The sequence below is a fragment of the Carettochelys insculpta genome, chromosome 27, assembly GCF_033958435.1.
Source record: "Carettochelys insculpta isolate YL-2023 chromosome 27, ASM3395843v1, whole genome shotgun sequence".
NCBI lineage: Eukaryota > Metazoa > Chordata > Testudines > Carettochelyidae > Carettochelys > Carettochelys insculpta.
The window spans coordinates 7,060,999-7,088,778 of record NC_134163.1 but is presented as its reverse complement, the minus strand read 5'-3'; the positions used below and the strand labels follow the sequence as shown (position 1 = coordinate 7,088,778).

General features: G+C 55.5%; 1 protein-coding gene across 2 annotated transcripts; it reads right to left on the bottom strand.

The window, feature by feature from the left end:
* On the bottom strand, window positions 1-27,494 carry LOC142002299 (mucosa-associated lymphoid tissue lymphoma translocation protein 1-like). 2 transcript variants are annotated; one of them, XM_074978294.1, is made up of 17 exons: window positions 27,382-27,494; window positions 17,670-17,885; window positions 15,022-15,188; window positions 14,190-14,320; window positions 13,667-13,817; window positions 11,709-11,887; window positions 11,379-11,475; window positions 10,559-10,606; window positions 10,275-10,313; window positions 8,868-9,071; window positions 6,720-6,897; window positions 5,554-5,628; window positions 4,812-4,939; window positions 4,549-4,698; window positions 3,490-3,647; window positions 2,802-2,936; window positions 1-1,445 (listed from the first exon to the last, which is right to left on the bottom strand). In XM_074978294.1, the coding sequence occupies exons 2-17, from the start codon at window positions 17,804-17,806 to the stop codon at window positions 1,074-1,076; spliced, it is 2,349 nt and encodes a 782-aa protein (XP_074834395.1). In that variant the 5' UTR covers window positions 17,807-17,885; window positions 27,382-27,494; the 3' UTR covers window positions 1-1,073. The 2 variants fall into 2 exon arrangements, with proteins under 2 accessions (XP_074834395.1, XP_074834396.1); XM_074978295.1 differs by having other exon boundaries at window positions 11,379-11,412.
* Window positions 27,495-27,780: the final 286 nt, after the last annotated feature.

The window sequence follows — 27,780 nt, the reverse complement described above, 5'->3', positions numbered from 1 at the left end:
GGGATGTTGTGTGGGGGAAGCAGGGCCTGTCCTAGGGCGGCCACAAGGGGCTCTCATGCAGCCGGGGAGGCTAGGGTGGTCGTTACTGAGCCAGTTGTGCATTGTTCCCTTGGGAAAAGAGACCCAGAGAGCAGCAACTCTCTGTGCACAGAGCAGGCACAGGGCGGGTAACCCACCTCCTCCCAGCAAGGGCTCCTGCCCCTGGTGAATGGAGATGCCAGTCCTCAGAGGCCTAACAGTCCCAGGCCTCTCTACTGATTCTGCTCTGCAGGAGGAGACTCCCCATAAGGAAGCCTGAGTCCTGGTGGGCTCAACGATGGGACCTCTGCAGCTCAGTGCAGGCGCCTCTACGGTTTGAGCTAAAAGCCAGCTGGCTCCCGGCTCAGGCTGTAGGAGACGCCTTTCTCTGGGCAAGTGGGCTAGGTGCCACTCCATGGGGTGGGGAACCACGGCCAGGAGGTGTGTGGGTCAGGCTGACAGCCACCAGCTAGGCCACTGTCTGCAGGGCCCACTCTGGTAAGGGTGGAGTTCAGCTGAAGCTTCAAGTGCAATGCTTCTCCTATCTCTGACCCCACAGCCGCCCCCTGCCCCCAGTCAGTGCTGAGGGACTGTATCTTCTCTAATGCTAGGGTCTACATTTATTTTGTCTGTACAACTCCCCAGCAGCTCCCCAGATTTCCCTGTCAGCCCCTGCGCATGGGCCTGGGGGGTTGGCTAGGAGGACTGTGGACAGGGTGTTCCATCTCTGGTGAGGGGAAAGGGGAACCTGCTAAGTCCTGGGCCGGCGGCAGCCCCTGCTGGGCGAGGTTCTCCAGCTGGGGTGTGAAGGAGGCAGCTGCACTAGATGAACCCAGCGATCCCTTGGGATCTGAGCTGCTCGTTCTCCTCTTTGGCAGCGCTGCCTGGGTGAAGTGCTCCAGGCCAGGCTCTGTATCAACGGGTGCTCAGGAGATGATCCATTTGTGGCCTGGCCCCCATTCTCCGCAAACTGTTGGTGGGGCAGAGGCCAGGGCAGATGCTGAGCCTAGTGGTTTCCCTCGGTCCTGGCCCACGTTTGTGCTGGCTCTTGAGCATTATATGGAGTGAGTACTTGGGAACTCGGGGCTCAGGTTCTCCTCGGGGGTATTCACCCTCTGGCCATCCGCAGCAGACCAGCTGCCGAGCAGAGAGTCACAAGGCAGGCTGCGGTAGGCCTCCGAAGCAGCCAGTGACTCGGAGGTCTCTATGCTCCTGGTGCTGTGGAATGAGCTGGTCAAGGCATCTTCACACAAGTCAGGGTGGGCCAGTGGGTTGCAGGCACCTGGAAGGCCCCCGGACACTTCGCTGACACACAGGTTGAGCTTTGCGATCAGTGGCTTCCCTATATTTACCGACTGGCTCTCCTCCAGGAAGTCGTCAAGTCCTTGGTATTGGTACTGCAGGCAGATGGTGAAGGCCAGTTCCTTCTGCAAGGACACCACGAGCTGAGCTTACCACGGGTGGGCACAGGACAGGACTGGGTGGCACCTTCACCTCCTTAAGAGGTCCCCCCTCACACTGCCCACAGCCCTCTCCTGAATCACCAGCCACTTCTCCAAGCACCACAAGATCCATGCTGGTCCTCAAACTCCTGATGGCCAACTCCTCCCTGCTGGGACTCAGCGCCATTCAGGGTGGCCTTGGGGGTAAGGCACAGGCCTGGGACCCCAGAGACGTGGGTCAATTCCCAGCTCTGCCCCAGATGCTGAGTGTGGCCCTTGGGCCAATCACATTACTGCTCTCCCCAGCTGTACAATGGGGATGCTCCTGTTTGGAGTGTGTCTGGGGGCAGGGACTGGCCATGCAGTGTCCAGGAAATGGGACCATGGTGTAAGCTGGTGATTCTCGGAGCTCCTAGATAATAACTTGGACGTTACCAGTGGGATGCTCTAGAGCCAGTCACTATATCTGGCTCCTGCCTGCTGTAGATGTTACTCAGTATGTGCATTGCCAGGGCACCCGGAAGCTTCGGTCCCAGACCCGGCCCTGCTGTATGAACACACAACAGTCCCTGCCCAAGGGCTCTGGTCCCTCACTGCAGTTAAGTGCAGCAACCTGCCTGTTAGGGCCCAGACCTGGAGTGTCCCAGGAAGGGTCTGGACCCCGGAGTCAGGGCAGGGGAGTCCTGTGCGGGCACTGGCATCATAAAATCACAGGATGCTAGAACTGGACGGGACCTCGAGAGATCATCAAGTAGACAGAACAAGAAGCAATGGGCTTAAACTGCAGCAAGGGAGGTTTAGGTTGGACATTAGGAAAATATTCCTAACTGTCAAGGTGGTCAAACACTGGAAGAAATTGCCTAGGGAGGTTGTGGAATCTCCGTCTCTGGAGATTTTTAAGAACAGGTTAGATAGATGTCTACCAGGGATGGTTTAGACAGTACTTGGTCCTGCCATGAGGGCAGGGGGCTCAACTCGATGACCTCTCGAGGTCCCTTTTAGTCCTAGTGTTCTATGATTCTAAGTTCAGTCCCCTGCCCGCCCGGCAGAACCAGACACCCTAGACCACCCCTGACACGTGTTGGTCTAACCTGCTCTGAAATATCTCCAACAATGGAGATTCCACAACCTCCCTTGGCAACTTATTCCAGAGCTGAACTGCCCTGACAGGCGTACTGGGGCTTCAGTTGGCCCCCTGTGCTCACGATCAGGTTTCTACCCTGTCTTTAGCCTTGGTTGGCCTTGCGGGAATCAGTGCAGCCAAAGTAAAGGGAGCTGAAGTCCACCCAAGCATGGGTCTAGCTACACAGCCATCGGTCTCCCTGGGACCTGCCGACTTACCTTCAGCTTCTGCAGGCCGCAGAGGCGGCTGTAGAGGCAGCAGTCAGACAACTTGGGGCTCCAGGCCAGGGAGAGGCTGCTCCCCATCTCCTCTGGGTTCTCCTTGTTGGTGAACTTCAAATCCACATCCAGCTCCTGCCAGAGACAGCACAGCCATCAAAGGCAGCCCGGGTAGGAGTGGGGAGCGCACCAGAGGCATCATCCCGAAATCACGAGATTGACAGCCTCTTTCTGACTTCAGTCCAGCAAGGCATGTTGGGAAGGATGGGATGGTATCAGATAAGCATCTTGCTCCCTCTGGGAAAAGCAGGGAGAGGGTGATGCCCTGAGCGCTAGGGCCCTTGAGTCGGGGGGCCTTCCCCACCCGCTCTCCTCGTGAGCCGTTGGGAGCAAAGGCAGAAGGCCACAGGCTGGTCAGCTGCTATGGGGGAGTTGTACCAGGCACTGCAAACTGTGCTGTCACCTTGCCCGACATCCCTGGGGTCTGCGGGGATCTCAGCAGTGCGCTGTGAGGAGGGAGGAGGAGATGGGACAGGCAGGGAGGCAGAACCTCTCTAAGCAGACTCTCTTGAGGCTGGCCTTTTCTGCCTGAGACCCGCTCTGCTCTCTTGCATGAAGGGGAAACGTGCCCTAGTATGAATAGGCCAGGTTCTCCGGGCTGGGCAGGGTCTGGCACTGGGCCTCCCACCTCTGGGATATCAATGAGTTTTGCTTCACAGCGTGTGATCTCTGGTGGTGTCTCGACGACACGGGTGTAAATGATCAAGATGTTGGAGAACTCGGCCGCAAAGCCCAGCTGCACCCGAGCCCCGCAGTCAAACTGGAGGTAGCGGCTTTCGGGAAGCACTGCGAACAAAGAAACGGGGCAGGGTACACGGGTGTATGTCACTGACACCTGCAGGGCAGAATGAGAATGGCTCAGCTGTGTGTCCTAGGCCCTGTCCTGTGAACTCCATTAATGGAGATTCTCCTTCAGCTCACCGGGCAGGGACTTGCCTTTTGGAATCGGATGAGACTCTGACTCCCCAGTGCCCATGGCTTTGTGACACTAACTCACCCTCCCAGCAGTGCTCAGGCTGAGCAGAGCTGGGTCAGTAGTGACAAAGACATTCGCAGGAGTTTGCTGAGAGCTAGGCTTCCTGCTGGGCCCAGCCACGTGCCCCTTGTGCTCCCCACGGCTGGCTGCACTGACCTGCTCCAGTGCATTGCAATGCCTGTGTAACCCACATACCTAGTGAGTGCGGGTCACTGTCCCATGCAGGGACACCTAGGCTGCTTACAGAGGGAGCAAGAAGGAGGCTCTTTACAGCCTTAGCTGAGCACCTGTTGGCTTTTAGCGGCTCTGGCACTGAGGTCCCAGGTTCAAGGCCGCCTTTGGGCAGGTACAGGTGGGGGCTGGCGTGGGATTTGAACTGGGTCTCTGAAGCTTGGGATGTGCTTCCTGGGGTGGGGGGAAGTGTGTAACCTGCACACCTCCCGGGTGTGATTCACACGCCTGCGGAATGGCACTTACACAGGAAAGCACGAGTCTTGTCTACAGCTGTAGCCAGCTGGATTTTAGTGGCTCCTGCACTGAGCTCCAGAGGTCCCACATTCCTTTCCACCCGTGGACGGTTACATCTGCTCCAAGAGCCAAGACTTCCCTTGGCCATTGCAAATTCCCGGGGGCTCCCCTAGGAGCTCTGGGGTTTTCCCGAGTCGTCCCTGTCCCCTGACACAGCCTGGTTAACGGGACCCCGGTGCTCACCATGAGCCTTGGCCCATTGCAAGTTCCTGACAGAGAACTCCTCTGGGCCCTCGGCTGGCTTAATGGGATCCGTGAGGGCACGTGGCTCGGACAGGTTGCTCCGCAGCTCCAGTGCTTGCCTGCCCTTGGTGATCTCCAGGGTGCCCATGTCTGGAAGATACAAAAAGGGCCAGGCAAAGGCCCTCAGCACAGTGGTCAGGCAGTGCCTGACAGACAGTCCTGGGCCAAGAGAGCCGTTCTACCCCCACGCCAGGATAACCCACCTTCCGCCACCTTGTCCAGCAGCACCGTGATCTTCTCCGCTGTCAGCAGCCAGCGCTTCAGGAAGCTGACAAAGATGCCATTGGACAGCTCCCCTTGGCTCAGCTCGTAGGCCTCTGCGTCCGCGCATCTAAGAGAGGGTCGAGGGAGGCTGAGGCCTGCAGCTCCTTCCTGGAAGGGTTGCAGCCCCTTCTGCACCCAGCTGTTCCTTTTCTCCAGCTCAGCACAGAACATATTGGGACTTTCCTCCTGGGAACCTGGCCTTGACCACGGCTGGCTTGATTCAGACCCCAGCAAACCCTTCAGCTTCAGACAGAACAGCTTGGCTGGATGTGCCTCAGTTTCCCCACCTCTACATGGGGGCTGGAAACTCCACCTTCTTCCAAGTGCAAAGAATTGAAAGCGCCCAGCTGCAGTCAGAGAGCGCCCTCAAGCTCACGAGCTCACAGCAGATGGCCAAGGGTAAGACAAGCCTGAGACACAGAGCTGGGACTTGACACGCCCAAGATACTGTGGACTGGGGCTACCGAATCCAGATGTTCTGACCTGCACTTCCTGGGCTCTGCCCTCTGGGAGGCCCATGCAAAACACACCCCTGCTAGCCGCTCCCCTAGCACCGAGTGAGTGGCAGGTTCAGACCCCGGAATGGACCCTGTGCCCATCCCCCACTCAAGCCCCAGGAGGACACTGAGAACGAGCGTCTCTGGTTCCCCCAGCTGGTGGGAGGTAACAAGCAGCACCTACGTGGCATAGCCAAAGACGATGTTGGCCGTGACCTGCAGGGCCCCCACCTGCGGGATGATGTCGTCGTTCAGATTCCTGAAAAGCAACGAAAGCAGCTCATGAGGGGCGGGAACCCCGCACAGTCCCTGTCGCTCTGGGACCTCTCGGCTGCGCCCAGGCCCACAGGCTCTGATCAGACAAGGAGTTTCATGGCACTGAGCCACAAGCCTGGCCTATCAGTCAGCTCTGGGCTCACTCGCTCTTCGTCTCTCACAGAAGGGTGGGATGCTTGGGCTGCAGAGCCCAGACTGGACAACGCTCCAGGGAACACGCTGCAAAGAATAGCCCTGGACTGGGCTGGCAGCTCTGCCGGCTGATGGCTTGTTTAGCTGCTAGCACAGGGCCAGAGCTGTGCACGCAGCCAGCCCCCTCTTGCCAGCACTGCTGTACGCCTGGCTAGGGAAGGCTGTCCCAGCTGGCCAATGACCAGGCACCTGGGTTCAAACCAGTCCGAGCCTGGAAGCTTCAGTGCTTTTGCTTGGCCGAAAGACGCCCTTCGCCAGCTAGGGCGCTACAGGGCTCTCGACAGCTCAGGAGGCCAGGCTGTGCTGCTGCCGGTTCAGTGGCCCAGAAAGTTTAGCTGCTGGATGACTACAGCAGGGGCCTGGCATGTTCTCCTGGAACGTCTGTGTGGGCTGAGCCCAGGCAGCCACTGGTGGGACACCGGCCAGAGGAGAGGTGGCTTTATTGCTGGGACCCCCACCCCTAGGTTAGCCCCCAGGAAGCCCTGGCGTTAATTGACAAGGGACCTCACACCTCCTCCATCAGGAGCCCCCTTTGCTGAGCGCTCACGGCGGGTTCCACTGGGCAATGTGCGCGAAAGCAGGGTGGCTGCCTCAGCCTGCTAGTTCCTGCCTGTACGTGGGTGGGATGCCTGGGCAGACGCATGCCAGCGAGCTGCTCTATCACACCCGCACCACGGCATTGAGGTGCAGTACTTCCCACAGTCACACGCAGCCGCATGTGAGTCTTGGCACCTGCAAAAGCCGAAGGGCAGCTCCCCCCACACCCCCTGCACTGAGCACCTGTCAGCCGAGCCCCTCCAAGCGGCAGCCAAGGGCTGCACTCCGCCTACGCCCGTGGGAGGTGGGTGCGCATGGGGGCCCTGCCTGGCCCCGTGTGCTCACCTCTTGCGGCACATGTCCAGCAGGAAGATGTTGAGGCCGGTCTGCCGCTGCTGCATGCTTTGCAGCACGCTCTGCACGCACAGGCAGTGCTCCGAGGTGTAGGATCCCGGCACGTCAATTGGCACCATAAAGCTGTTCCCAAAGTTCTCGTAGCCGTGCCCAGCATAGTAGAGCAGCCCTGGGGAGGGCCGGGGCAGAGTGCATCAGCCTGCGCTTGTCCTCCCCGGCCCGGCCCCCCTCCTGTTCTGTCCTCCAGCTGGCAAGGCCCACTCTGGGGTGGGGGGCTCAGAAACCCAGCCCAGGGTCTTCTCCTCACGCCTTCCATTTCTGACCCACACACACCCCTGCTCCACGCCCCTCTGCGCCCCTCGCTGCACAGGGATGCCTGGCCTGGAGCTCCCTGCCCCATTTGCAGCAGTGGACCAGGGGATCCTCTATGGGGCAGGCAGACCATGGAGGAGAAGCCCCGTGTCACCCTGGGTTAGCCCTTCGGCAGGCTTATCCGCCTCGCTCCAGGCTCTGGCGATGCCACCCTGCGGACCCTGCTACTCCAGACCCTGTCTGTAATGGCAGCGTTCTCCCCAGCTTGTTCCCGCCCAACGACTGGGGCCTGATCTCGGGTCAGCTCCCTCCCAAGCTGCTAACAAGCCAGCTTCTGGGGCCCCTGCTTAACTTCTGCCACAAACCTCTCCTGCCCTGGGCAAGAGGCAGCCAGACATAATCCTCCCGCCAGCCCCTTGTCCCCACAAGTCTCCCCTCCCATTGTCTGCTGGGCCTCTGCTAGCTGAGCGGGGCGCTGCCTCCGCCGAGTGAGGGGCGCACAGCTCTGGTGGTTCGTCTTCCTGCCACCCCATCCCTCCCGCTCCCTCATTTCTCCGACCTGCCCCGTTGAGGACAGCGTGTCTGTACAGCCCCCAGCACAATCAGGCCCAGCCTGGCTGGCCCAGGCACTGCCACCGCCGACCGGTTTGATAATACGACAAGCTATTGTGATGTGGCTTCCCAGGCTGCCTGGCGTGCTGAATGGGAGCAGTGCACCAGCCTAGTGCTTTCTGCTAGTGAGAGCATTTACTCTTGCTACTCTGTGGTGAGCCCCGCAACCGCCACCAGGGGCTGAGCGATCCCACAGCTCCCCCAGGGCTGTCTCAGTGCCTGCCCCCTCTCTGGCAGGTGGCCAAGCGAATGAGGGGTTTATGGGAAAGGACATGGTCCACCACACTGGGCCAGCTTCAGTTCTTGCTCCGAGATGCTGCCTCAGCTCCCAGGCACAGCAAGGGCAGGAAATGGGCACCCCCACCAAGCAGGGCGGCCAACTTCCTACTCACACCGAATCAGAGCCCCTGGACCCTGCCCCTGTCCTGCCCTCCTCCACGGCCCTGCTCTGACTCCTCTGTGGCTCTGCTCTCGCTCCCTCCACCCACCGTCCCTCCCTCATTTTCACCAGGCTGGGGAGGGGATTGGGGTGGGGTGGGGCTGATCTGGGAGGTTGTCGGGTGGGAAGGTGCTCCAGGCTGGGGCTGAGGAGTTTGGAGGGCAGGATGGGGACCAGGGCTGGGGCAGGGGGATGGGGTGCAGGAACAGGTGAGGGGTGCAGGCTCTGGCTGATGCTTACCTCATACAGCTCCCAGAAGTTGCATAATGTCCCTGCTCCAGCTCCTACGTGGAGGCACAGCCACACAGCTCTGCCCACTGCCCCGTCTGCAGTCACCACCGCCCCTGCAGCTCTCATTGGCTGCAGGTCTTGGCCAATGGGAGCTGCAGAGCTGGAGCTTAGGATGGGGGCAACATGCAGTGCCCTCTGGCTGCCTCTACGTTTAGGAGCCAGAGGACTGACACGCTGCTGCTTCGCCACCAGCCAAACTTTTGACGGCCCAGCCAGCAGTGCTGAGTGCAGCCAGCCGGGTCCCATTCTGACTGAGCGCTCCTGTCCAAAACGGGACACGTGGCGACCAACCAGCCCATGGGCAAGACTTTGTAAGGTGAAGATTTGACTCCCTCTAAAATGTTGCCACATTCAGAAAGAAATTGGAAAAAAAACTTCCAAGTGTCCGTGAAAATCTCGCTGCGTATTTCTTGTTGAGGAAGTCAAGTCCCACCCCTCCCTGCCCGCCCCAGCGTGCCCAGAGACGCAGGGCACTTCCTCTGTACCGTATACGCCTTTGTCCAAGAGGAGGAGGAACTCATTCACTGCCATCTGCATCTCGTCCTTGCTAAGGTCCAGCAGGGAGACCACCTTGAAATTCAGCTGGCGCAGCAGGTTGGTCAGTTCGTGGACATCCACCATGGGCGCCTTGAGGTGTTTGTGGTGCAGATAGTTCATGTTGCCCATCAGCAGGGCCACTTTGTCTGTGGCTGCCCAGGAGAGGGACAAGAGGACATCAGAAGGACGAGGGGGGACCCGCCTGGGCCCTTTGGGCCGAACACTCTTCCTCCCCCAGCCTCTATCTCCCGCTCTACGCTCAGCCCCACCCTCACCAGCCTCTTGCTCCACCTGCTGTTCTCTGGAGCAGGGACAAAACTAGTCATGGCCTGTGTGATGGGGTTCAGGGGTCCCCAAGCTCTGCACCCTGTCCACAGGCAGGAGTGACTCTCACTCAGCAGGAGAACAGTGGGTTTATTAGCTGACAGGACACAGCATTGTACAGAAGAGTCAGTACAGCTGGCAGGGACAGCCAGTCCCATCCACACTGGGGAGAGGAGGCCCCGAGGGGGAGCCGGAGCTGGGGCCTTGTCCCCTCCTTTGTCTCGCTCTCTCCCAGCCCAGACTCACTGCTTCCCAACTCCCAGTACCAATTCAAACCCCTCAGGCTCCACATCCTCCTTTGTCTGCAGTCCAGAGGTGTCACCTGGTCGCCAGGTAACCCTCAGCAGGAGCCCCCCACCCTCTGTGAGCCACTCAGGTACACACACAGATCCCCCACTCCATCACAACCTATATGGATGGCCCCAAGGTTAAGCCCTCCACCTTGACGTCTACTCCAAAACCAGGCAGATCACACACACACCGCCCCTCTGGTTCAGGTGGCTCGTCCCTCCACACAAGACTTGGGCTCTACCTTGAAGTCCACACTTTGTCTAAGGCAGGTAGCAGGCTGCCCTTGCAGCCTCCTGGGGTGCCAGGTCTGTGGGGGGAATGGGCAGGTGGGGGGTGCTCCTATGGGACAGGTGGGCCCACTGCCAAGCCATGGAGGAGGTGGGAGATGGACAGTGCACTGCAGATTGCATTGCCAGGCCAGTCCTAGGACTGGGCCAGATGGTCTTCCCCTCTCCCATGGCCACAGGCGGGGCTGGATTCGCAGTGGTTCTGTGCCCCAGCCAGGTGGCAGCTTGGGCCGATGGCGGCAGAAAGGTGAGATGGGAGGAGCCCTGCGTGAGGAGGGACCAGCTGAGGGGCTGCAGGAGACAGGTGTCTCCCTTGGCCAGCTGGGAGAGGGGCTGGCTGGGAAAACAGTATGGACTGAGCCCTGTGTTGGCCCAGGGAGGAGGATGCATGTACAGAGGGGGAGGCCATTTTTACGGGGAGGCCCTGCCGGGGATTTGGATGCCGTCTCTTACCGTACAGCTCACTGGGCCTTTTGTGCTCTGGGGCGCTTCCTGGAAAGAACGTGACATGTGATCACCTCTCTAAGTGCCATGCAGGCAGCTCCTGCCTCCCGGCCCCCTCCCCAAGGACACCCAGGAGCACCCTGGTGCGCAGAGAGACGCAGAGAGCGGCACCCCCTCTGGTATGGGGAGGCACTCAGCCCTCAGGGGCCAGCGAAGCCGGGCCAGGTCAGAGAAGGGGGCTCCATAACAGGACGGGAGGTGGGTCAGAGGTGTCCCCCCCAGGCCTCACGTACCTGCGTCCCCTTCCCGCCAGGAGCCTCCAGAGGCAAACAGCTGGGGGCCTGGAACAGAACACAGGGCGAAGCAGAGAGGCTGGTGAGATGAGCAGGGCCTGGGGAGCGTTGGCTCCGTCTGCTGCTTGGGGCTGCCATGACGGGAGAGAGCTTGTACGCAGGCCTTGGCACTGCCCTTCCTCCCCGCGAGGCTCGCAGGCAGGCACAGGGAAGCCTAAGGGGACACTGCTCTCTCCCCATTTCCTCCCCTGGCCTCAGCAAAAGTCACAAGGCTTCTGGGAAAGTGGTACGGAGGCAGGAACACCCAGGGTGGGCAGGGGCCATGTGCTCTCTGGCCCTGGCCATGCCCAGGCGGGGACTCCAGGCCAATGTGGCGGAGGCTTATTTTAATAAGGGTCTCAACTCCTGGATCCCTGTCCACGTAGCGCTATGGGAAAGGCAGGAGGCCGGGCCCCTTAATGCCTCAGGAGAGCCTGGCTGTGACCACTGGGCCCCACCACGGCCCCTTCAAGCTCCTTCTCCCTCTGCACCTAGCCACACAACTAGCGGGTGTCCTGTGTGACTACCGGCTTTCACCTAGCACTGACCACATCACCTCCGGGAAGCAAAGAGCCAGGCTGGGGCCTGCCGGTGGGGACGACGTGCCAGGTGTCTAGCGTACCAGCTCCTGTTCCCCAGAGGCTGAGCAACAGAGGCAACAGCCTCCCACTGCCGCCCCCCGCACAGAGCTGTGCCTCCAGCTCAAGGGCAGAGGGCTGAGCCTTAGCTCCGAGGCCCCCTGTTCTGAGCCAGCCCCTGGCGGCAGTGCCCGAGTTCTCACCAATCTCCACCTCCACGTCCTGGCTCCACACCTCCTGGAAGAGATTAAACACCTTGCAGGCATAGCGGCCTCTCTCCGCGGTCGTCACCAGCTTCACCTGCGGTGAGGGGAGAGGCAGGGAAGAGCTGCGGCTGGCCTGGCACCCTGTGGCTGGAGCCCCCAGGAACCTGCCTTGGTGAGCTGGGGCTGTGGGTTGATGCGATGACCCAGGACCTGCCTCTTACTCACTGTCCTGCACTGCGGATCCCCTGCCCTCGCTTTGGGCTGCCGAGAGCCTGCAGCTCCCCCTGCCCAGCCAGCCCCCCTTGCCCAGGCCCTAAGGGAGGGTACCTGGAGGAGGGAGCTCCGCGCTCCCTCAATCAGACTCCCGTTTCGAAACCACTGGTACTGGGGTGGGGGGTTCCCGATTGCCACGCAGCGCAGATGCAGGGAGTCCCCTTCGTCCAAGGTGCAGGGCTGGGGCTGACAGAGGATCTGCAGGCCCACCATTGTCGGGCAGTAGCCACTGGCTGGAGCAGGGGAGAACAGAGTGCTAGCCGGGGGCAGGACGACACAGACACAGGAGTCCTTCGGACCCCACGGCAGGTTCAGGCAAGGGGCAGCCTTGCGTGCTGTTCTGTGGCAGGTGGGCGATTCGGAGGCACAGCCTAGGGACTACATATCCCAGAAGGCACCGCTCCATCTCTGAGTAGCCTGACACTGAGTCCCACTTGGGTCACTGACCAGATGGCCATGGCGCCTTCACTTAATCCTCCCAACAGTGACCCTGAGCCCTTATCCGGCACTGTGCTCCCACACAGCTCAGAGAACAACAAGAAGTCCTGTGGCACCTTAAAGACTGACAGATATTTTGGAGCATAAGCTTTCGTGGGCAAAGGCGCTTTGTCAGATGCATGGGGGCGGGTTCTGGAGGGGTATTTAAAGAGTGGGGTCCCAGTAAAACAGAGGCTGACAAGGTCTACTCTGGCTCTCCCTTATACTAAGACCCACTCTTTAAATACCCCTCTGAAACCTCCCCCCCGCCACTCATGCATCTGAGGAAGCGGGTCTTTGCCCACGAAAGCTTATGCTCCAAAATATCTGTTAGTCTATAAGGTGCCACAAGACTTCTTGTTGTTCTCAAAGACACAGACTAACACGGCTCCTTCTCTGATACCACTCAGCTCATGGTGCTTTACAAAGAAGGGACACAGATAGGGACACTGAGGCACAGAGGCAAAGTCACCAGTATCCAGGGCTCCTAAGTCATGGCCCAGAGCAGTGCCCTCCAGACCAGTGGTTCTTAACCTTTGCTGCAGCCTGCACCCCTTTGGTTCTCAAAAAATGTTCTTGCGCCCCTTATCACTCGTTCGCCTCCCACTAGGCCTTGCTGCTGCTACTGATTTACCAGCTGCTTTCTTCAGAGAAGGGATACTTCAATGCTCTGCTAAACCCAGGCTCGTGAGTTCAATCCAGACCATTCAGGGGTCTGGGGCAAATAAATTTGAAAAAAAGAAGAAATGTGTCAGGGATGGTGCTTGGTCCTGCCAAGACAGCAAGGGAGCGGACTTGATGACCACCCAAGGTCCCTTCCAGCTCTGTGAGGTGTGTATCTCCATTTATCATCACATCAGAAATGGAGATGGGAGGCCTATACACTTTGAAATGCATATTCAATATACGTAAAATAGTTTTATGTTATTACCCACCACAAATAATAGTACAGGAGGCGTACAACAATACACAAGTACTACCCAGAGATGTGGTGGCGTTTTGCTGTGGAAGTAAACTGTAACCGAGGCGCTAACAGTTAGCAGCTAACTGCATTCAAACAAAGCCGCTGTTAATACATAACGTAGGTTGGATGAAACAAAGCAGGTGCAATTATGGGCCTGTGGTTCATTTGTGTTTTCTATGACTTACCTTCTAAAAAAGTCTGGCACGTCTCACACCCCCAGAAAGGGCATCGTGAACCCCCAGGGGGTGTGTGCACCCCAGGTTAAGAACCACCGCCCTGGACCATACTGCCTTGCCAGGGAAGGCCCTCCTGAGCCCTGCTGGTAAGCAGCTCCCTGGGAAGTCAGTGGGTGCTGAGCATGGGAAGGGACTGTAAGGCAGGATGGGGCTGGTGCTGTGGGACAGGCAGGTCCAGCCCAGATTTATGGTACCCAGCCTTCCCAGCTCATCCGGGCCCAGAGGACAGGATCTGCAAGTCCACGTGGGGCCAACGTTGGAGCTGCTTCCAGGCAGTTCAGCTCTTGGCCTGGCCATGTGGCTGCTGAGGACAGCCCTGCGACTTGCTCTCCTACCTGAGACAGGGCTGCTGCTTCGCTTGACCTGGAGCCGGGCCCACCTGGAGAACGTGAAGCTGGCCCTGTGGTTAACTCGGCAGATGTACCAGTCTGGGGTCTGCAGAGTAGCCGACTCAATCACCAGCTCAGGGCAGGTGGCACCGGGCACCTAAAAGGCATGAAAATAAACATGCTGGGGGCAGGGAGGCCGAAAGCATGTAGTCCCTGGCACGGTGACTTCCATCCTTCCCCCAGCGCCCCACCCATGCAGGGCTGCTTGGAGGCTGCAAGGTCTGAACATTGCCCAGGCTGTGCTAGCATCAATACATCCCATGGCTTCGGCTGGAGCTGGGCTGCTTGGTTCATGCTGACCCCCCCCCAGATTTGATTCACCCATGGCCACTCGCCGTCAGTGGCACAGCCAGGCCGTGGGACTCGTTCTCCTCCCACTAGGCCTTGCTGCCGCCGCCGCCGATTTACTGACTGTTTTCTTTTTAAACCGGGAGATTGTCCTTCTTCTCTGCTCCCACCGCAGTCTCACCTCCTGCTTCCCACAGAACCACTGGTAGCTGAGTCCCGGCGGCCCCGTCGCCTGGCAGGTGAAAGATACTTGGGTCCCTTCTGAAACCACCTGAGACTGGGGCTGCACCACGATCCGGATGGGCTCTTGGACTGCCAAAGAGGAAAGAACAACCCCCTGCTCTGGCTGTCTGGGAAATCAGGGAACTCCAGCAAAGCGTCCCAGGCCCAGTCCACACCGAGCCCTGCTACGCCGGCAGGGATGCGGCCAATCTGCACCCAGAGCAGGGTAGTTAAGCCGACACCTGATGCAGCCAGCACCAGGCCAAGGGGGGCGGATCAGCTGGCCTGCAGAACCCCACCCGCCGGTGCATGGGGAGGCTACACTGAAATGCCAGTGGGGCCCAGCTGCAAAGCCCCATCCCCCGACACCTTGTAGGCTCAGGCAAGAATGGGGCTTAGGCGGAAGCTGCTGTAGTTCCCTTTGCTCATAAATTCCTCTCCCTCCCCCACCCACAAACCACCCTCTGGGCAGTGCCCTGGTTCCCAGGTCCAGCCACCAGCTCACCCTCTCCAGACTCCAGCTTTCCCGCCCTCTCTGTCCCACAGCAGGGCTTAGAACCCAGGAGTCCCGACCCACTTCTCACTGTGGAGCAGGGAACAGACTCCTAACCCCTCTCCCCACGTGTCCTGAGCCCCAACCAGCCCCTGGACCATTTACCCATCCCAGAGCAGGGAACGGACCCCCGAGTCCTGACCCCCAACCAGCCCCCAACCCCTAGTCCCATCCCAGAGCAGGGCAAAGAGACCCCCAGTGTCCCCACCCCCGACCTGCTCCAGCCAGCAGCCCGTACCGACGCTGGAGAGGAACTGGAAGGCCTCGGTGTGTCCCATCTTCTCCAAGCAGCAGAGCAGGTACTGGAGGCTACAGTCCCGCTCGGCCAAGAGCTGCAGAAGGCACTGGCTGGGGCTCCCGCAGGGCTCCAGGACCTTCAGTGAGCACATCTCCAGCTCCTCCTCACTGCAGGCCCACAGCAAACACAGGAGCCAAGTTAACCCTTTCCAAGCAGGTGCTGGGGAGACGGACTGAGCTCCTGAGCAGGGACGCAGGAGACCCTGGTGCTCTGCTCAGCCTGGCTGTGCCCCGTGGGTTGCCCAGTGTGGCAAGGTAATGACCCCAGCTTGCTCGAGATCCACGCAGGAGACACGCTACAGCCAGGGGGAGGTTACCAGGTAGGAGATCCACACCGAGACACCCACCACCCTTAATGCAGCCTGGGGCCCTTCTCTTCCCCCGCACATCCCTCCACTATGCAACCACTGCCCCATCAGATCTCACACCCGCCTCCCCCGGGCCGCTCTTCGCAGCTGGTGAGCCGGGTGCTGGGGCCCAGACTGGGATTTTCAGGGGGTTGGGAGCACAGACAGGATTGGAATGCAAACCCAGCCCTCAAGCAGCACTGAGTGCTGGGGTTTGGACCGGGACTTGGTGGTGGGAGCTCTGGGGCATCAGGCACTGAGCTTCCCAGGAGAGCTGCCAGGGGGGTGGGACAATGTCACAGCCCCTCTGTCCCTCGGCTGAGCTGCGGCCTGGCCAGCAGGACATTTAAGCCAAGGCGTGCACAGAGGGCTTTGCTGGACGGATAGCGTTGGCCGTTCATTTGGCAGGATCTCAGTGAACGTAGGGTACCAGCAGTTCAACACCAGAACACGTAACCTAGGGAGGTTGTGGAATCTCCATGGCTGGAGATATTTAAGAGCAGGTTAGATAGATGCCTGTCGGGGATGGTCTAGCTCATGGTTTCCCAAACTGGGGTTGTGCCTCCCTGCAGGGGCAAGAAGAAATTCCAGGGGTGGTGTGAGGCAGCCCAGCCCCTCCCAGTCATTCCCCACACCCAAAGAAAAAGCTGGCCCTTGCTTTTGGCTCTCAGCCATTGCTGTTTCAGGTGGGTGACCCGGCGCAGCCGCTAGAAAAAGCCAGCAGCCGGCGAAGGCTCGCGTGGAGCTAGCAGCCTCCTGCAAAGGTGAGTGAGTGTGGGATGGGGGAGAGGAGGAGGGTGCGGTTAGATGAGGGGCTGGCTGTGCCTGGCTTTGGGGGAGGGCAGGGGCTCAGGCAGGCAGCTGGGGCAACTGGCCCACAGTAAAAAAGAGGTGGCGGGGTGGGAGGGTTTCTCAAAATCAACGGGGAGGGGCACGATGCCAAAAGTTTGGGAGCTGCTGGTCGAGGTGGTGTTTGCTCCTGCTGAGAGGGCAGGGATCTGGACTCGATGACCTCTCGAGGTCCCTTCTAGTTCTGGCGTTCTGAGATTTCTCAGGGTCCCAGATCAGGCCAAGTTCTGTCCTGCGACAGCTCGCCTGGAAGCAGCATGATGACTTTGCCCAGCGCAGGACCCCCGAGGCCAACACACCCAACGGACAAGGATTCAGTCTGTTTTATCCTGAATGTGGGAATGCGGCTCCCAGACCCAGGAGTCCCAGCGTATCTGGTGGTGCCCTGTAGCTCAGGTGACCACAGGGCATATTTCTGCAGCAATGGTCCCTTTCTAAAGGCCTGCCCTGGCCATGCTGACTCTTACAGAAGGAGGCATTTGTCCCATTTGCTCAGTGGACAAGAGCAAGCAGGACAAGGGCCCACTTTTGCTACAAATAGTGGGTGCAGGGTGAAGAGGTGGAAAGAGATTCCAGCCCCCTCGCCGGGGGAGCCAGGTGTGGAGGTGGGGGAGGGGTGTTCCAGTATGAGGGACCCTGCGTGGATCCATTCACCAGGCAACAGCCTTGTGCAGTTAGACATGTCCCCTGCAGGCATCTAGCAATGGGCTAGCAGTCGGTGTGGTGAGGTAAGCCTGGGGGGTGCCTGGTTTTCTCTCTGGTCACCCCACCCACAGTGCAGGGGAAAGGAGCCAAGCACCACAGAGAGCCCCCCCTCTAAAGGAGGAAGGGCAGCTCAGTGGTTTGCACATTGGCCTGCTAAACCCAGGCCTGGGAGCTCAATCCTTCAGGGGGCTGGGGCAAATAGATTTAAAAAAAATATCTGTCAGCCCTGTGAGGGCAGGGGACTGGACCCAGTGACCTCTCAAGGTCCCTCCCAGCCTCCATGAGATGTGTATCTCCATAGCTTATCAAAATGGCTGCCAGGAGCCTGAGCCTAGAGCAGCTGGGATGGGGCCATCAAGGCAGGCCCCCTACCCCACAGAGCCTGCCCTGGGATGCCACAGCCTACACCCACGCTAAACCTACACGGGGACAGCACGTATACACCCGTACCCTTGCACCTCTACACACACAGCCGGCCCTGGGAGAGTGCACACTGCATACCACAACCTACATGGCAATGACATGTCTCCCCTGAGTTCTCTCTCACACGCACGGGGCATCCACTCCTGCCCAGAAGCATCACCCCCACGGACGCAGACCCTGGGGAGGCCAGCCGGCCAGGCTGCTACACAGATGCCTTGCCCAGGGCTGCACTGCCCACACCCCATTGTACCCCCGGTCCCTCCACCTGCATTTGAAGCGTTTCTCGGTGCCAGCGACTGCTGCCAGTTTCCTCCAGCCCCGGCTGCAGTTGTCCAGCAGCTCGCTGAGCCTGGCCAAGGCAGCTTCGCCCAGGGTGCCAATGGGCACGCTCCTGTCAGCCATGGGCCAGTCCTTCCTTCTGCCTCAGGCCCCAGGAGATGCCAGGTGGCCTGTACCCAGCCGATCCCGAACCAGCAATCACCTGGGCACAGAAAGCACAGACAGTGTTGACTGTGGGCAAAACAGCCAGTGGCTCCTGAATAACTCCTGCCTGAACTGAGCAGGGGACAAAAGGGCCAGGATCCCACCTGGGCAGTCCCGCTCCACATCCTGACCCCTGCCCCTGTGCCCAAACACGGCCCAGCACAGAGCCCACTGGGGGGCGAGCTGTCTGCAGCAGCAGCCCCCTGTCCCATAGCCCACGGGCCACCAAAAGGGGAGAGGCAGGCACGCCTCCCACGAGGGAAGTACCAGCATCGGGGCAGCAAGGGCTAGGAAGCTGAACCCCCAACTCCGTGTGCTGGAGCGCAACCCCCTGGTCATTCGCCTTCACCCCCACACCTTTGTCCCCCTCTCCTCAAAGGCCACAGAATAAGCCACAGCTCAAGGAGTTTCAAGCCCTTTCAAGGCACTGGCCAGAAGACAGGGATCATCCACCCTGGGTTTCAAACTGCAACCGTGAGGTCGAGTCTCTAGATTTAGGCATGGGCAATTCTTCTAGTCATCTAGTGCAAATGGTAACTGATGATGCCCTCTTCTGTTCATTCTCTCTGGGGCACCCAGCATTGGCCACTGTCAGAAGACAAGAAACTGGACTAGGTGGACCTTTGATCTGGTCCGGTCCAGCCATTCTTACCTATGACCCTGACCAGCTGGGAATCTCCTCTGTACTAGTCACAGAGAGGAAGGCGTGCTAGTCGATATATTATCAAAACAAAAAAGCAGTCAAGTAGCACTTTAAAGACTAGCAAAATAATTTATTAGGTGAGCTTTCGTGGGACAGACCCACTTCTTCAGACCATAGCCAGACCAGAACAGACTCAATATTTAAGGCACAGAGAACCAAAAACAGTAATCGAGGTGGACAAATCAGAAAAAAAATTATCAAGGTGAGCAAATCAGAGAGCATTGAGTCTGTTCTGGTCTGGCTATGGTCTGAAGAAGTGGGTCTGTCCCACGAAAGCTCATCACCTAATAAATTATTTTGTTAGTCTTTAAAGTGCTACTTGACTGCTTTTTTCCTCTGTACTAGGACACAGAGAATCTCTGTTCCTCGACCCTCCCCTAAAGAACGTCTCTGTCTGATCCATGTGTTCCTGCATACCTCTTAGCTTTCCCTCCGCCCTTAGTTTAAAAACTGCTCTACAAACTTTTTGATTGTAAGTGCCAGCAATCTGGTTCCATTTTGGTTTGGTGGGGCCCATCCTTAGAACCATAGAATTCTTGGACTGGATGGGACCTCCAGAGGTTATCAAGTCTAACCCCCTGGATAAACCCCAGTTAAATCATCCCAGCCAGGACTTTGTCAAGCTGGGACTTAAAAACCTCTAGGGATGGAGATTCCACCACCTCTCTCGGTAACACCAGCATAGGCATTCCTGCATAGGCTCCTCTTTTCAACAAAACTTTCCCCAGTTCCTGACCTCTCCTCCCTACACCTTTGTCTCATGCACACACTGACCCTGCAGTTCAGCTTGCTTAGCTGGCTCTGCACATGGAACTGGAAGCATTTCAGAGACTGCTACCAAAGTGCTGGTGATCTGGGCAGACTGCTCCCTGGCGTAGGGGTCACACAGTCCGAGGGGAGAGGGGCCTCTTGTTTGGAATGAAAGCCTCCTCAGAATAGCGGGTAGAGTGATGGGGGACCAAAGCCCAGGAGGATCAAGTCAGGGAGCTGGCGGTCCTATTCAGGAGCCTTACTCTGCTTTGGATTCCCTGTGTGTAGGTTTGGCTCCTGTGACCCCCTGGAACTGGGGCAGCTGGGGAGATAATAGCGCAGAGCAGATGTCGTAGCCAATGGAACATGGCTGAGCTCCCAGCCAGCCCACAGCACCCTGATAGTCACACCAGCCAGAGCTGAGCTGGCAGGACTGGATCTGGGCCAGGTAACTGCATGGTTCTCTCTGGGCAGAGAGAGTACTGAGTGGAACACAGGATCTGGGCCAGGAGGTAACTATGACAGGACCGCTTGGGAATAGTGATCATAATATAACAACACTTAACATTCCTGTTGTGGGAAGAACACCTCAGCAGTCCAACACTCTGGGATTTAATTTCAAAAAGGGGAATTATACAAAAATGAGGAGGTTAGTTAAACAGAAGTTAAAAGGCACAGTGACTAGAGTAAAATCCCTGCAAACTGCATGGAAAATTTTCAAGGACACCATAATAGAGGCCCAACTTAAATGCAAACCCCAAATTTAAAAACCTAGTAAGAGACCTAAAAAAGAGTCACTGTGGCTTAACAACCATGTAAAAGAAGCAATGAGAGAAAAAAAGGCATCTTTGAAAAAGTGGAAGTCTAGTCCTAGTGAGGTAAATAAGAAGGAACATAAACCCTGCCAAATTAAGTGTAAAAATGTAATAAGAAAAGACGAAAAAGATTTTGAGGGACAGCTAGCTAAAAACTCAAAAGTAATAGCAAAATGTTTTTAAGTACATTAAAAGCAGGAAGCCTGTTAAACAACCACTGGGGCCCCTGGGAGATCGAGATACAAAAGGAGCAATCAAGGATGATAAAGCCATTGTGGAGAGACCAAATGATTTCTTCCCTTCAGTCTTCATGGCTGAGGATGTTAAGTGGAATTCCCAAACCTGCACCCTCCTTTGTGGGTAAAGAATCCGAGGAACTGTCCCGGAGTGAAGTGTCATTAGAGGAGGTTTTGGAACAAATAGAAAAACTTAACACTAACAAATCACCAGGACAGGATGACATTCACCTCAGGGTTCTGAAAGAACTCAAATGTGAAATTGCAGAATTATTAACCATGATTTGTAACCTAGCCTTTAAATCAGCTTCTGTACCCAAGGACTGGAAGACAGCCAACATAATGCCAATATTTAAAAAGGGCCCATGAGGCAACCGTGGCAATTACAGACCGGCAAGTCTAATGTCAGTACTGGGCAAATCAGTCAAAACAATAGTAAAGAATGAAATTGTCAGACACATAGAACATAATTTGTTGAGCAAAAGTCAACACGGTTTCTGTAAAGGAAAATCACGTCTTACTAATCTATTGGAATTCTTTGAAGGGGTTAACAAACATGCAGACAAAGGAGATCCAGTAGACATAGTATACTTAGATTTCCAGAAAGCCTTTGACAAAGTCCCTCACCAAAGACTCTTCTGTAAATTAGGTTGTCATAGGATAAAAGGGAAGATCCTTTCAGGGACTGAGAAGTGGTTAAAAGACAGGAAACAAAGGGTAGGAATAAATGGTAAATTTTCTGAATAGGGAAGGGTAATGAGTGGTGTTCTCCAGGGTTCAGCCCTAGGACCAATCCTATTCAACTTGCTCATAAATGACCTTGAGAAAGGGGTAAGTAGCGAGGTGGTAAAGTTTGCGGACAATACTAAACTGTTAAAAATAGTCAGGACGAAAGCAGACTGTGAAGAACTTCAGAAAGATCGCACCGAACTGAGTGACTGGGCAAGAAAATGGCAAATGAAATTTAATGTGGAGAAGTGTAAACTAATGCACATTGGAAAAAAATAAACCCAAATATACATACAGTGTGATGGAGGCTAATTTAGCTACAACTAATCAGGAAAGAGATCTTGAGGTTATTGTGGATAGTTCTCTGAAAACATTCACACAGTGTGCAGCAGCAGTCAAAAAAGCAAATAGGATGTTAGGAATTACTAAAAAAGGGATAGAAAATAAGACAAAGAATATTTTATTGCCCCCTTTATAAAACTATGGTATGCCCGTGTTTTGAATACTGCATACAGATGTGGTGTCCTTACCTCAAAAAGGTATTTTGGCATTAGAAAAGATTCAGAAAAGGGCAACTAAAATGATTAGGGGTTTGGAACAAGTCCCGTATGAAGAGAGGTTAAAGAGACTGCAACTTTTCAGTTTAGAAAAGACTGTGGAGGGATATGATAGAGGTATATAAAATTATGAGCAGTGTGCAGAGGGTGAATTAAGAGAAGTTATTTACTTGTTCCCATAATATAAGAGCTAGAGGGCACCAAATGAAATTAATGGGTAGCAAGTCTAAAACTAATAAAAGAAATTTCTTTTTCACACAGCTCACAGTCAACCCGTGGAACTCCTCGCCAGAGGAGGCTGTGAAGGCCGGGACTACAAGAGAGTTCAAAGAAGAGCTAGAGAAATTCATGGAGGTTAGGTCCATAAAAGGCTATTAGCCAGGGGGTAGGAATGGTGTCCCTGGGCTCTGTTTGTCAGAGGCTGGAGATGGAGGGCAGGAGACAAGTTGCTTGATCATTGTCTTCAGTCCACCCCCTCTGGGGCACCTGGCACTGGCCACTGTCGGCACACGGGTTGCTGGGCTAGCTGGACCTTTGGTCTGACCCAGTAATGGCTGTTCTTATGGCAGGAACAGACCAGCATCCAGAGTATTACAGGGTGGGGTTTCTGGAACAGCCTAGGTCTGTGCTCACTGCCCAGTTAACTTGCATTATCCCCACTTGCATTAGCCACGCTCGTGCAAGAGAAGCCAATTCCACCTGAGCTGCTGTGTTCACACTGGGCACTGCACTCGCTTGTGTGTGCCACAAGGACTTGGTGCTGTAGGAAGCGGAAACCTCCTTGTCTCTTCTGAGCAGAGGGGAAGGAGTGGGCAGGGAGGGGATGGGAAAGTGTGGGAAAGAAGTGGAAGACGGGCAGAAGTCAGCCTGCCTACACGCTGCACAACTCATCAGCTGCTAATTGGTGCAGGAGCCTATAGCTGGGGCAGGGGTAGTCAGCTGGAGTGAAAAGCACCATCACACCAGTGAAGGGTTTGTCGGCAGGGGTGCCAGCAGAACCTGGGGGCTCTACTCTGTACTATGACACCGGTGCCTCGTGCCCGACGACAGCTGGGGGGGAGATGACAATTCTGTAGAGATGTGATTTTATAATCTTCTCCAACACACCCATGAAATATTGTAAAGCAGATTTTAAATGAAGGATTAGACTAACCCAGGAAATTCCAAACCTCTCAGTACAGACATGGGATTGGCAAATGCCTGTTGCATGGTTTCATTACCACTTGACTGGCTCCTGCACAGGTTCTGTGTTCTGCCGATTGCTCTGGCAGCTTTTTCCCTTTTAAGTTAACTAGATCCTCTCCGGAGGAAGCAGAGCCACAGAAGAGGGATTGGAAGAAGCAGCTGTGGGGACACTAAGACCCAGTGGTGCTTCAAATTTTCAGGTGCCCTACTTTGCTGTGTATTCTCTGTGGCTACATCTGCACTAAGGGAGGGGGTTTTTTTCCCCTCGAAAAAGCCGGGGCTCTTTCAAAAAATCCTGTGGAGCCGCTACATGCAAAATGCGCTCTTTCAATATTAAATCGGAAGAACACGGCACTTTTCTCGGCAGCCCTCTCCCGCTCCCAGATGAGGAGAAGTGCCTTTTTCTGAAAAATTCTTTTGGAAAAAAACACGTCGATGCCCCTGGGGTCCTTTTTGGGAAAGAGAAGTCCTCATGGCTTTTCAATCCCTGGCCTGTTCTTTTGAAAGAGCAGGGGCTGTGTGGACGCTTTTTGTGTGTGGACACGATCTTTCAAAAGAAGTGCTTTCAGCACAGATCCTCCGGAAGGACTTCCTTCAAAGGACCACTGTAGTGCAGAGAACAAGAAGTCCTGTGGCACCTTATAGACTAACAGATATTTTGGAGCATAAGCTTTTGCGGGCAAAGACAGATCTTTGCCCACGAAAGCTTATGATCCAAAATATCTATTAGTCTATAAGGTGCCACAGGACTTTGTGCTGTTTCTGAAGATACAGACTAACTCGGCTACCTCTCTGTAGCATGGATGTAGCTTGTATGGGTAAGGACATCCCTGGACACCCATGAAAGTCAATGCTGGAGGTAACTCTATTTTGCTCCACTGAGAAGACAAGCCCATGGAGTCCTTGATCTCTGATGAGACAGCTTCACGCGGGGCTGGCCACACCCTGAGGCATTGACTTAGGCGGGTCAGGTTCTTAGAGGTAAATCTATACCTGGGGCTGTTCAGGCTCTTTTGACTGTTTTCTCTCAAAAGAAAAACTCCACATGTTCCAAGGGTGCTGAGTGCTGGCAGCGGGAAAGAGGCCCCCTTAAAGTATAGACTTATAGTTTTGTCATTTTTTTTTATACTATTAAAGACCCTGTTAAGACTTTCTGCCAGGTAACGTTTATTACTCTGTGGCTACATCTACACTATCCCAAAACTTCAAAATGGCCATGCAAACAGACATTTTGAAGTTTACTAACGAAGCGCTGAAATACATATTCAGCACCTCGTTAGAATGCTGGTGGCCATGGCACTTTGAAATTGCCGTGGCTCGCTGCCGCATGGCTCATCCAGAGGGGGGTCCTTTTCGAAAGGACCCCACCAACTTCGAAATCCTTTTATTCCTATCAGTTGCATGGCCATTTCAAAGTTTTGGGATAGCATAGATACAGCCTGTAATATGTTACATTGTAAAAAAAAATTGATATACCTTCTCTGTTAGGATACACGTTCTTGTCCTTGCCTTGCTGCCATTATGTAAATGTGTGCTTGTGTGTGTGAAAGAGAAAGAACGGACCCGAAAGAACCTTCAGTTCCCAGAGGATCAGAGGTGGAGTTGAGGCCTTGGGGAAAACCAGAACAAGGCAGCTTGACTACTTCAAAGTTGGAGGCAGGCACCCCTTTTGATGAAGAATGGATAAAGACTTTCCCAAGAGACCAACACCTGTGGGCTATCAGCAGGCAAGGCAACGCCCAGATGAGGTCACAGCCAGAAGAACTGCTGGAAACACTGGGAACTGTTAGGCTGTTTGAAAAGCTGGGTGATTGAGTAAGGCCTGATAATGTGAAACACATATATGAGGGAAACCGCTACAAAGAATGGGATGTCTTGTTGTAGTCTTTGGATTCCGTCCTGCTACAACATGGAGCACCTCAACCCCCCATTCCTGAACTATCTGGCCAGTGGGTCTGGTGGACAACAGACTGGTGACTATAACATCAGCAGGATGACAAGTATCAGAGGGGAAACCCAGTTAGTCTGTATCTGAAAAAACAAGATGTCCTGTGGCACCTTCTGGACTAACAGATAATTTCGTGCATAAACTTTCGTGGGCAAAGACCTACTTCGTGAGATGCATGAGTGGGGGGTTCAAATATATGGGCATATGAAAAGGAGGGAATCTCAGTCAAGAAGAGGGCCAGAGTTGACCAGGTCAGTTCAGTCACGGAGGATGTGGCCCGTTGTCAGCAGTTAATGGGGAGTTGTGAACATCGAGACAGGAGAAAACAGGTCAATTTAGTCTGGGAACATCAAGAGAGGAGATTTTGTGTGTGTGAGAGAGAGAGAGCATATGCTGCTTTGCCTATCTTGTTTAATAAATGTGACATGGTGCCTTATCCCCCTGAAAAAGATCCCATGTGTTTCTTTTAACCATAACAAAGGGACCCAGGAGAGGTTCTTTTGATTTCCCAGACTTGGGAGCCCAGATAGGGGTGGAGGCTTGAGCTGGAGTCTGATTGATTCTAGGCAACAGGCTATAGACAGTGATCCCGCCCCTGAGACCTAGGGGATGATTTCTGGGGGGATTTAGGACAAGGAGTTAGTGTCCTAATATCCTCCGAGACTGGGGTGAAAGAATGTCTGGGACAGACTCGTAACCACTGGCCCCAGTGCTGGCAACAACACTAGAACTCAGCTCTGTGACAGGATGACATACCCTTGTTTTCAGAGCTGACACATTATTATAATAACCTTTGTACAGTGTATGCCTGGTAAGGTACCATTGAAAACTCCCAACTTGCTGCTAGTATCATCCAAATAAAATATGTGTGGCAGTCCTGTAAGCGAAGTGATCTGATTGCATGTGGGGTGCTGTTAACACATGTTCCAAATGGAGGGCAGCAAACAGGTCTTTCCTAAAGAAAGGTGCATGTGCTCTGCTTAATCTGCATTTAAGCAGTAAACAGAATCATCAAGCAGGAAGGGAAACCAAGGAAGCTCAAAGAGCAGAGGAAAAAGCAGCAGGGAACATCCTGCCGTAAAGACTCTTGTGCCCTGATGCCTACCTGGAAATGATTTCAAGAGGGAGACAAACATAAAAAAGAACCTCCGAGGTCCCCTCTTTTCTCTCACATGGCACCTAGAGGAACAATGGAGGCCTTTGGTGGATTCTGGGAGAAGGGATTATGTCCTACAGGGTTTGATCAGTACAACAGGCGAATGAATACAATAAGAAACTTTGCATGAATCTGATAGGGTTTGTTAAGTGTAGCGTTAGAAAACATCTTTATTTTTCCTATAGCCATTTCTGATTTTTATGTCTCATTACTTGTACTCACTTAAACTGTTTCTCTTCGTAATCAACAGACTTGTGTTAATCTTTTAGTTAACCCAGTTTGTTTAAATTGAAGTGTCTGGCAAACTTCATTTGGGCAGCAAGTTGTGTGTCTATTATTTCTATTTAACAAATGAGGCTTAATGCCTTTGTACTGTCCAGGAGAAGACAAACATTGCTGGGGAGACAAGCTAAAAATGTTGGGGGGGGGTGTTTGGGGCACTCTGCAGTAGAAGCCAGGCTAGTGAGAGTAAGCGTGTAATGCAAGTGTGGATGGCAAGCTGTTGTTGCACACAGGGTGTGGTTTGCATGCTGGAAGCTGTTTGTGAGCAGCCCAGGTGCAAGCCACAACAGCAGGGCTCTGTGAGATATTCAAGGTTGCAGACCCACGGTGACTGAGGTGCGTGTTAGCCTGGGTTGTACCCTGGTATATCACAGGCTCCGTGCCCCTTGCATTAACCCTTAACTAGCACTGCCTCAGCCTCAGGCTCAGAGTCTCTCATTAAGTCAATATGTGGTGATTGAATGGGCAGGGAGGAGTTTTCAGACTTCAGTTCAAAGTGGCACATGCCTGGCTGCCCTTTAAGGGCCTCATGGGAGGGGGTGTTATTACAGAGATCCCTCCCCCACTTCCAGTTCCCTCTAGCCCCGGAGTTCCTCTGTTGTTACCTTCCTACATTCCAATGGTATCGTAGCACCCCAGGGGGAACAGCCCTGCCTTGATGCTGGTGCACACGTGTGTGTCTGGGGAGGAGGCAGCTGAGCACCATTCCAGCAGCAGCAGGGTGAGAGCCCCACGGCCTCAGGAGCATGGAAGGCAGGCAGTGGGTGGGGGGCGCGTGCACAGTTCAGACTCGTGCCCAGGTCTTAAGAGTGACTTGCCTAAGGTCAGCCAGGAGATCTGCCCTGCTTCTCCCACTGTTGCCTTAAACACATGCATGGTGCTCTCCTTGTGACCAGACTGCTGGCATTGCAAGGGAGGCTGCGTCCCTCCCTGCTGGAGTTGCCAGCCTAGGCCCCAATCCTGAACGCTCGCCGTATGCCTGCGAGTGCTGGTGGCTTGGCAGGGTAGGATGAAGGCTTTGCAGGCATGGCAAAGGGTGAGCAGCAGATGGGAAGAGGGCACGCAGGGAGGGGAACGTGGGTGAGTGGACAGGTAGACATCTGGGCAGCAGGGAGTCAGCGAGGCGTACTCACCTTCAGAGACAGCCTGGGTGCTGGGGAAGCCCTCCTGCTCCTGCCAGCACTGCTCAGAGCCTGGGGAGGGCAGCCCACTGCACGCCTGCCCCAGGAGCCAGCCTGCGTCCCAGCCGTGCAGCCTGCAAGCGCCAAAGCCCAGACACAGGAAACGGTGTTAAAAGTCCCCCGCCCCCGGTGCTGCAGCACACGGCACTTCTGCTTTTGTGAGCAGCTTCCTGAGCCGAAGCGGCAACAGGGTTGGGGCTTGGCTCACACCCAGCAGAGCTCCCTCCGCTGCCCCCAGGTGGTGCTGGCCTGCAGGGCCATCGCCCAGCCCAGTGCATGCAGCTGAGCCCTGGGAACAAGCTGGTTCCTCCCTATGGAGCCAGCTAAACCAGGAACCTCACCTGCCACCTG

Excerpts from the sequence above, each read along its gene's own strand:
- LOC142002299 (XM_074978294.1), bottom strand. The coding sequence starts at position 17,806 with ATGGCTGACAGGAGCGTGCCCATTGGCACCCTGGGCGAAGCTGCCTTG. Across the intron at positions 6,898-8,867 it reads CTTGGACAAAGGCGTATACG|GGCTGCTCTACTATGCTGGG; the intron begins GTACAGAGGAAG and ends GGCCCTCCCCAG. Across the intron at positions 1,446-2,801 it reads GCGGCCTGCAGAAGCTGAAG|AAGGAACTGGCCTTCACCAT; the intron begins GTAAGTCGGCAG and ends GTGTCCTTGCAG.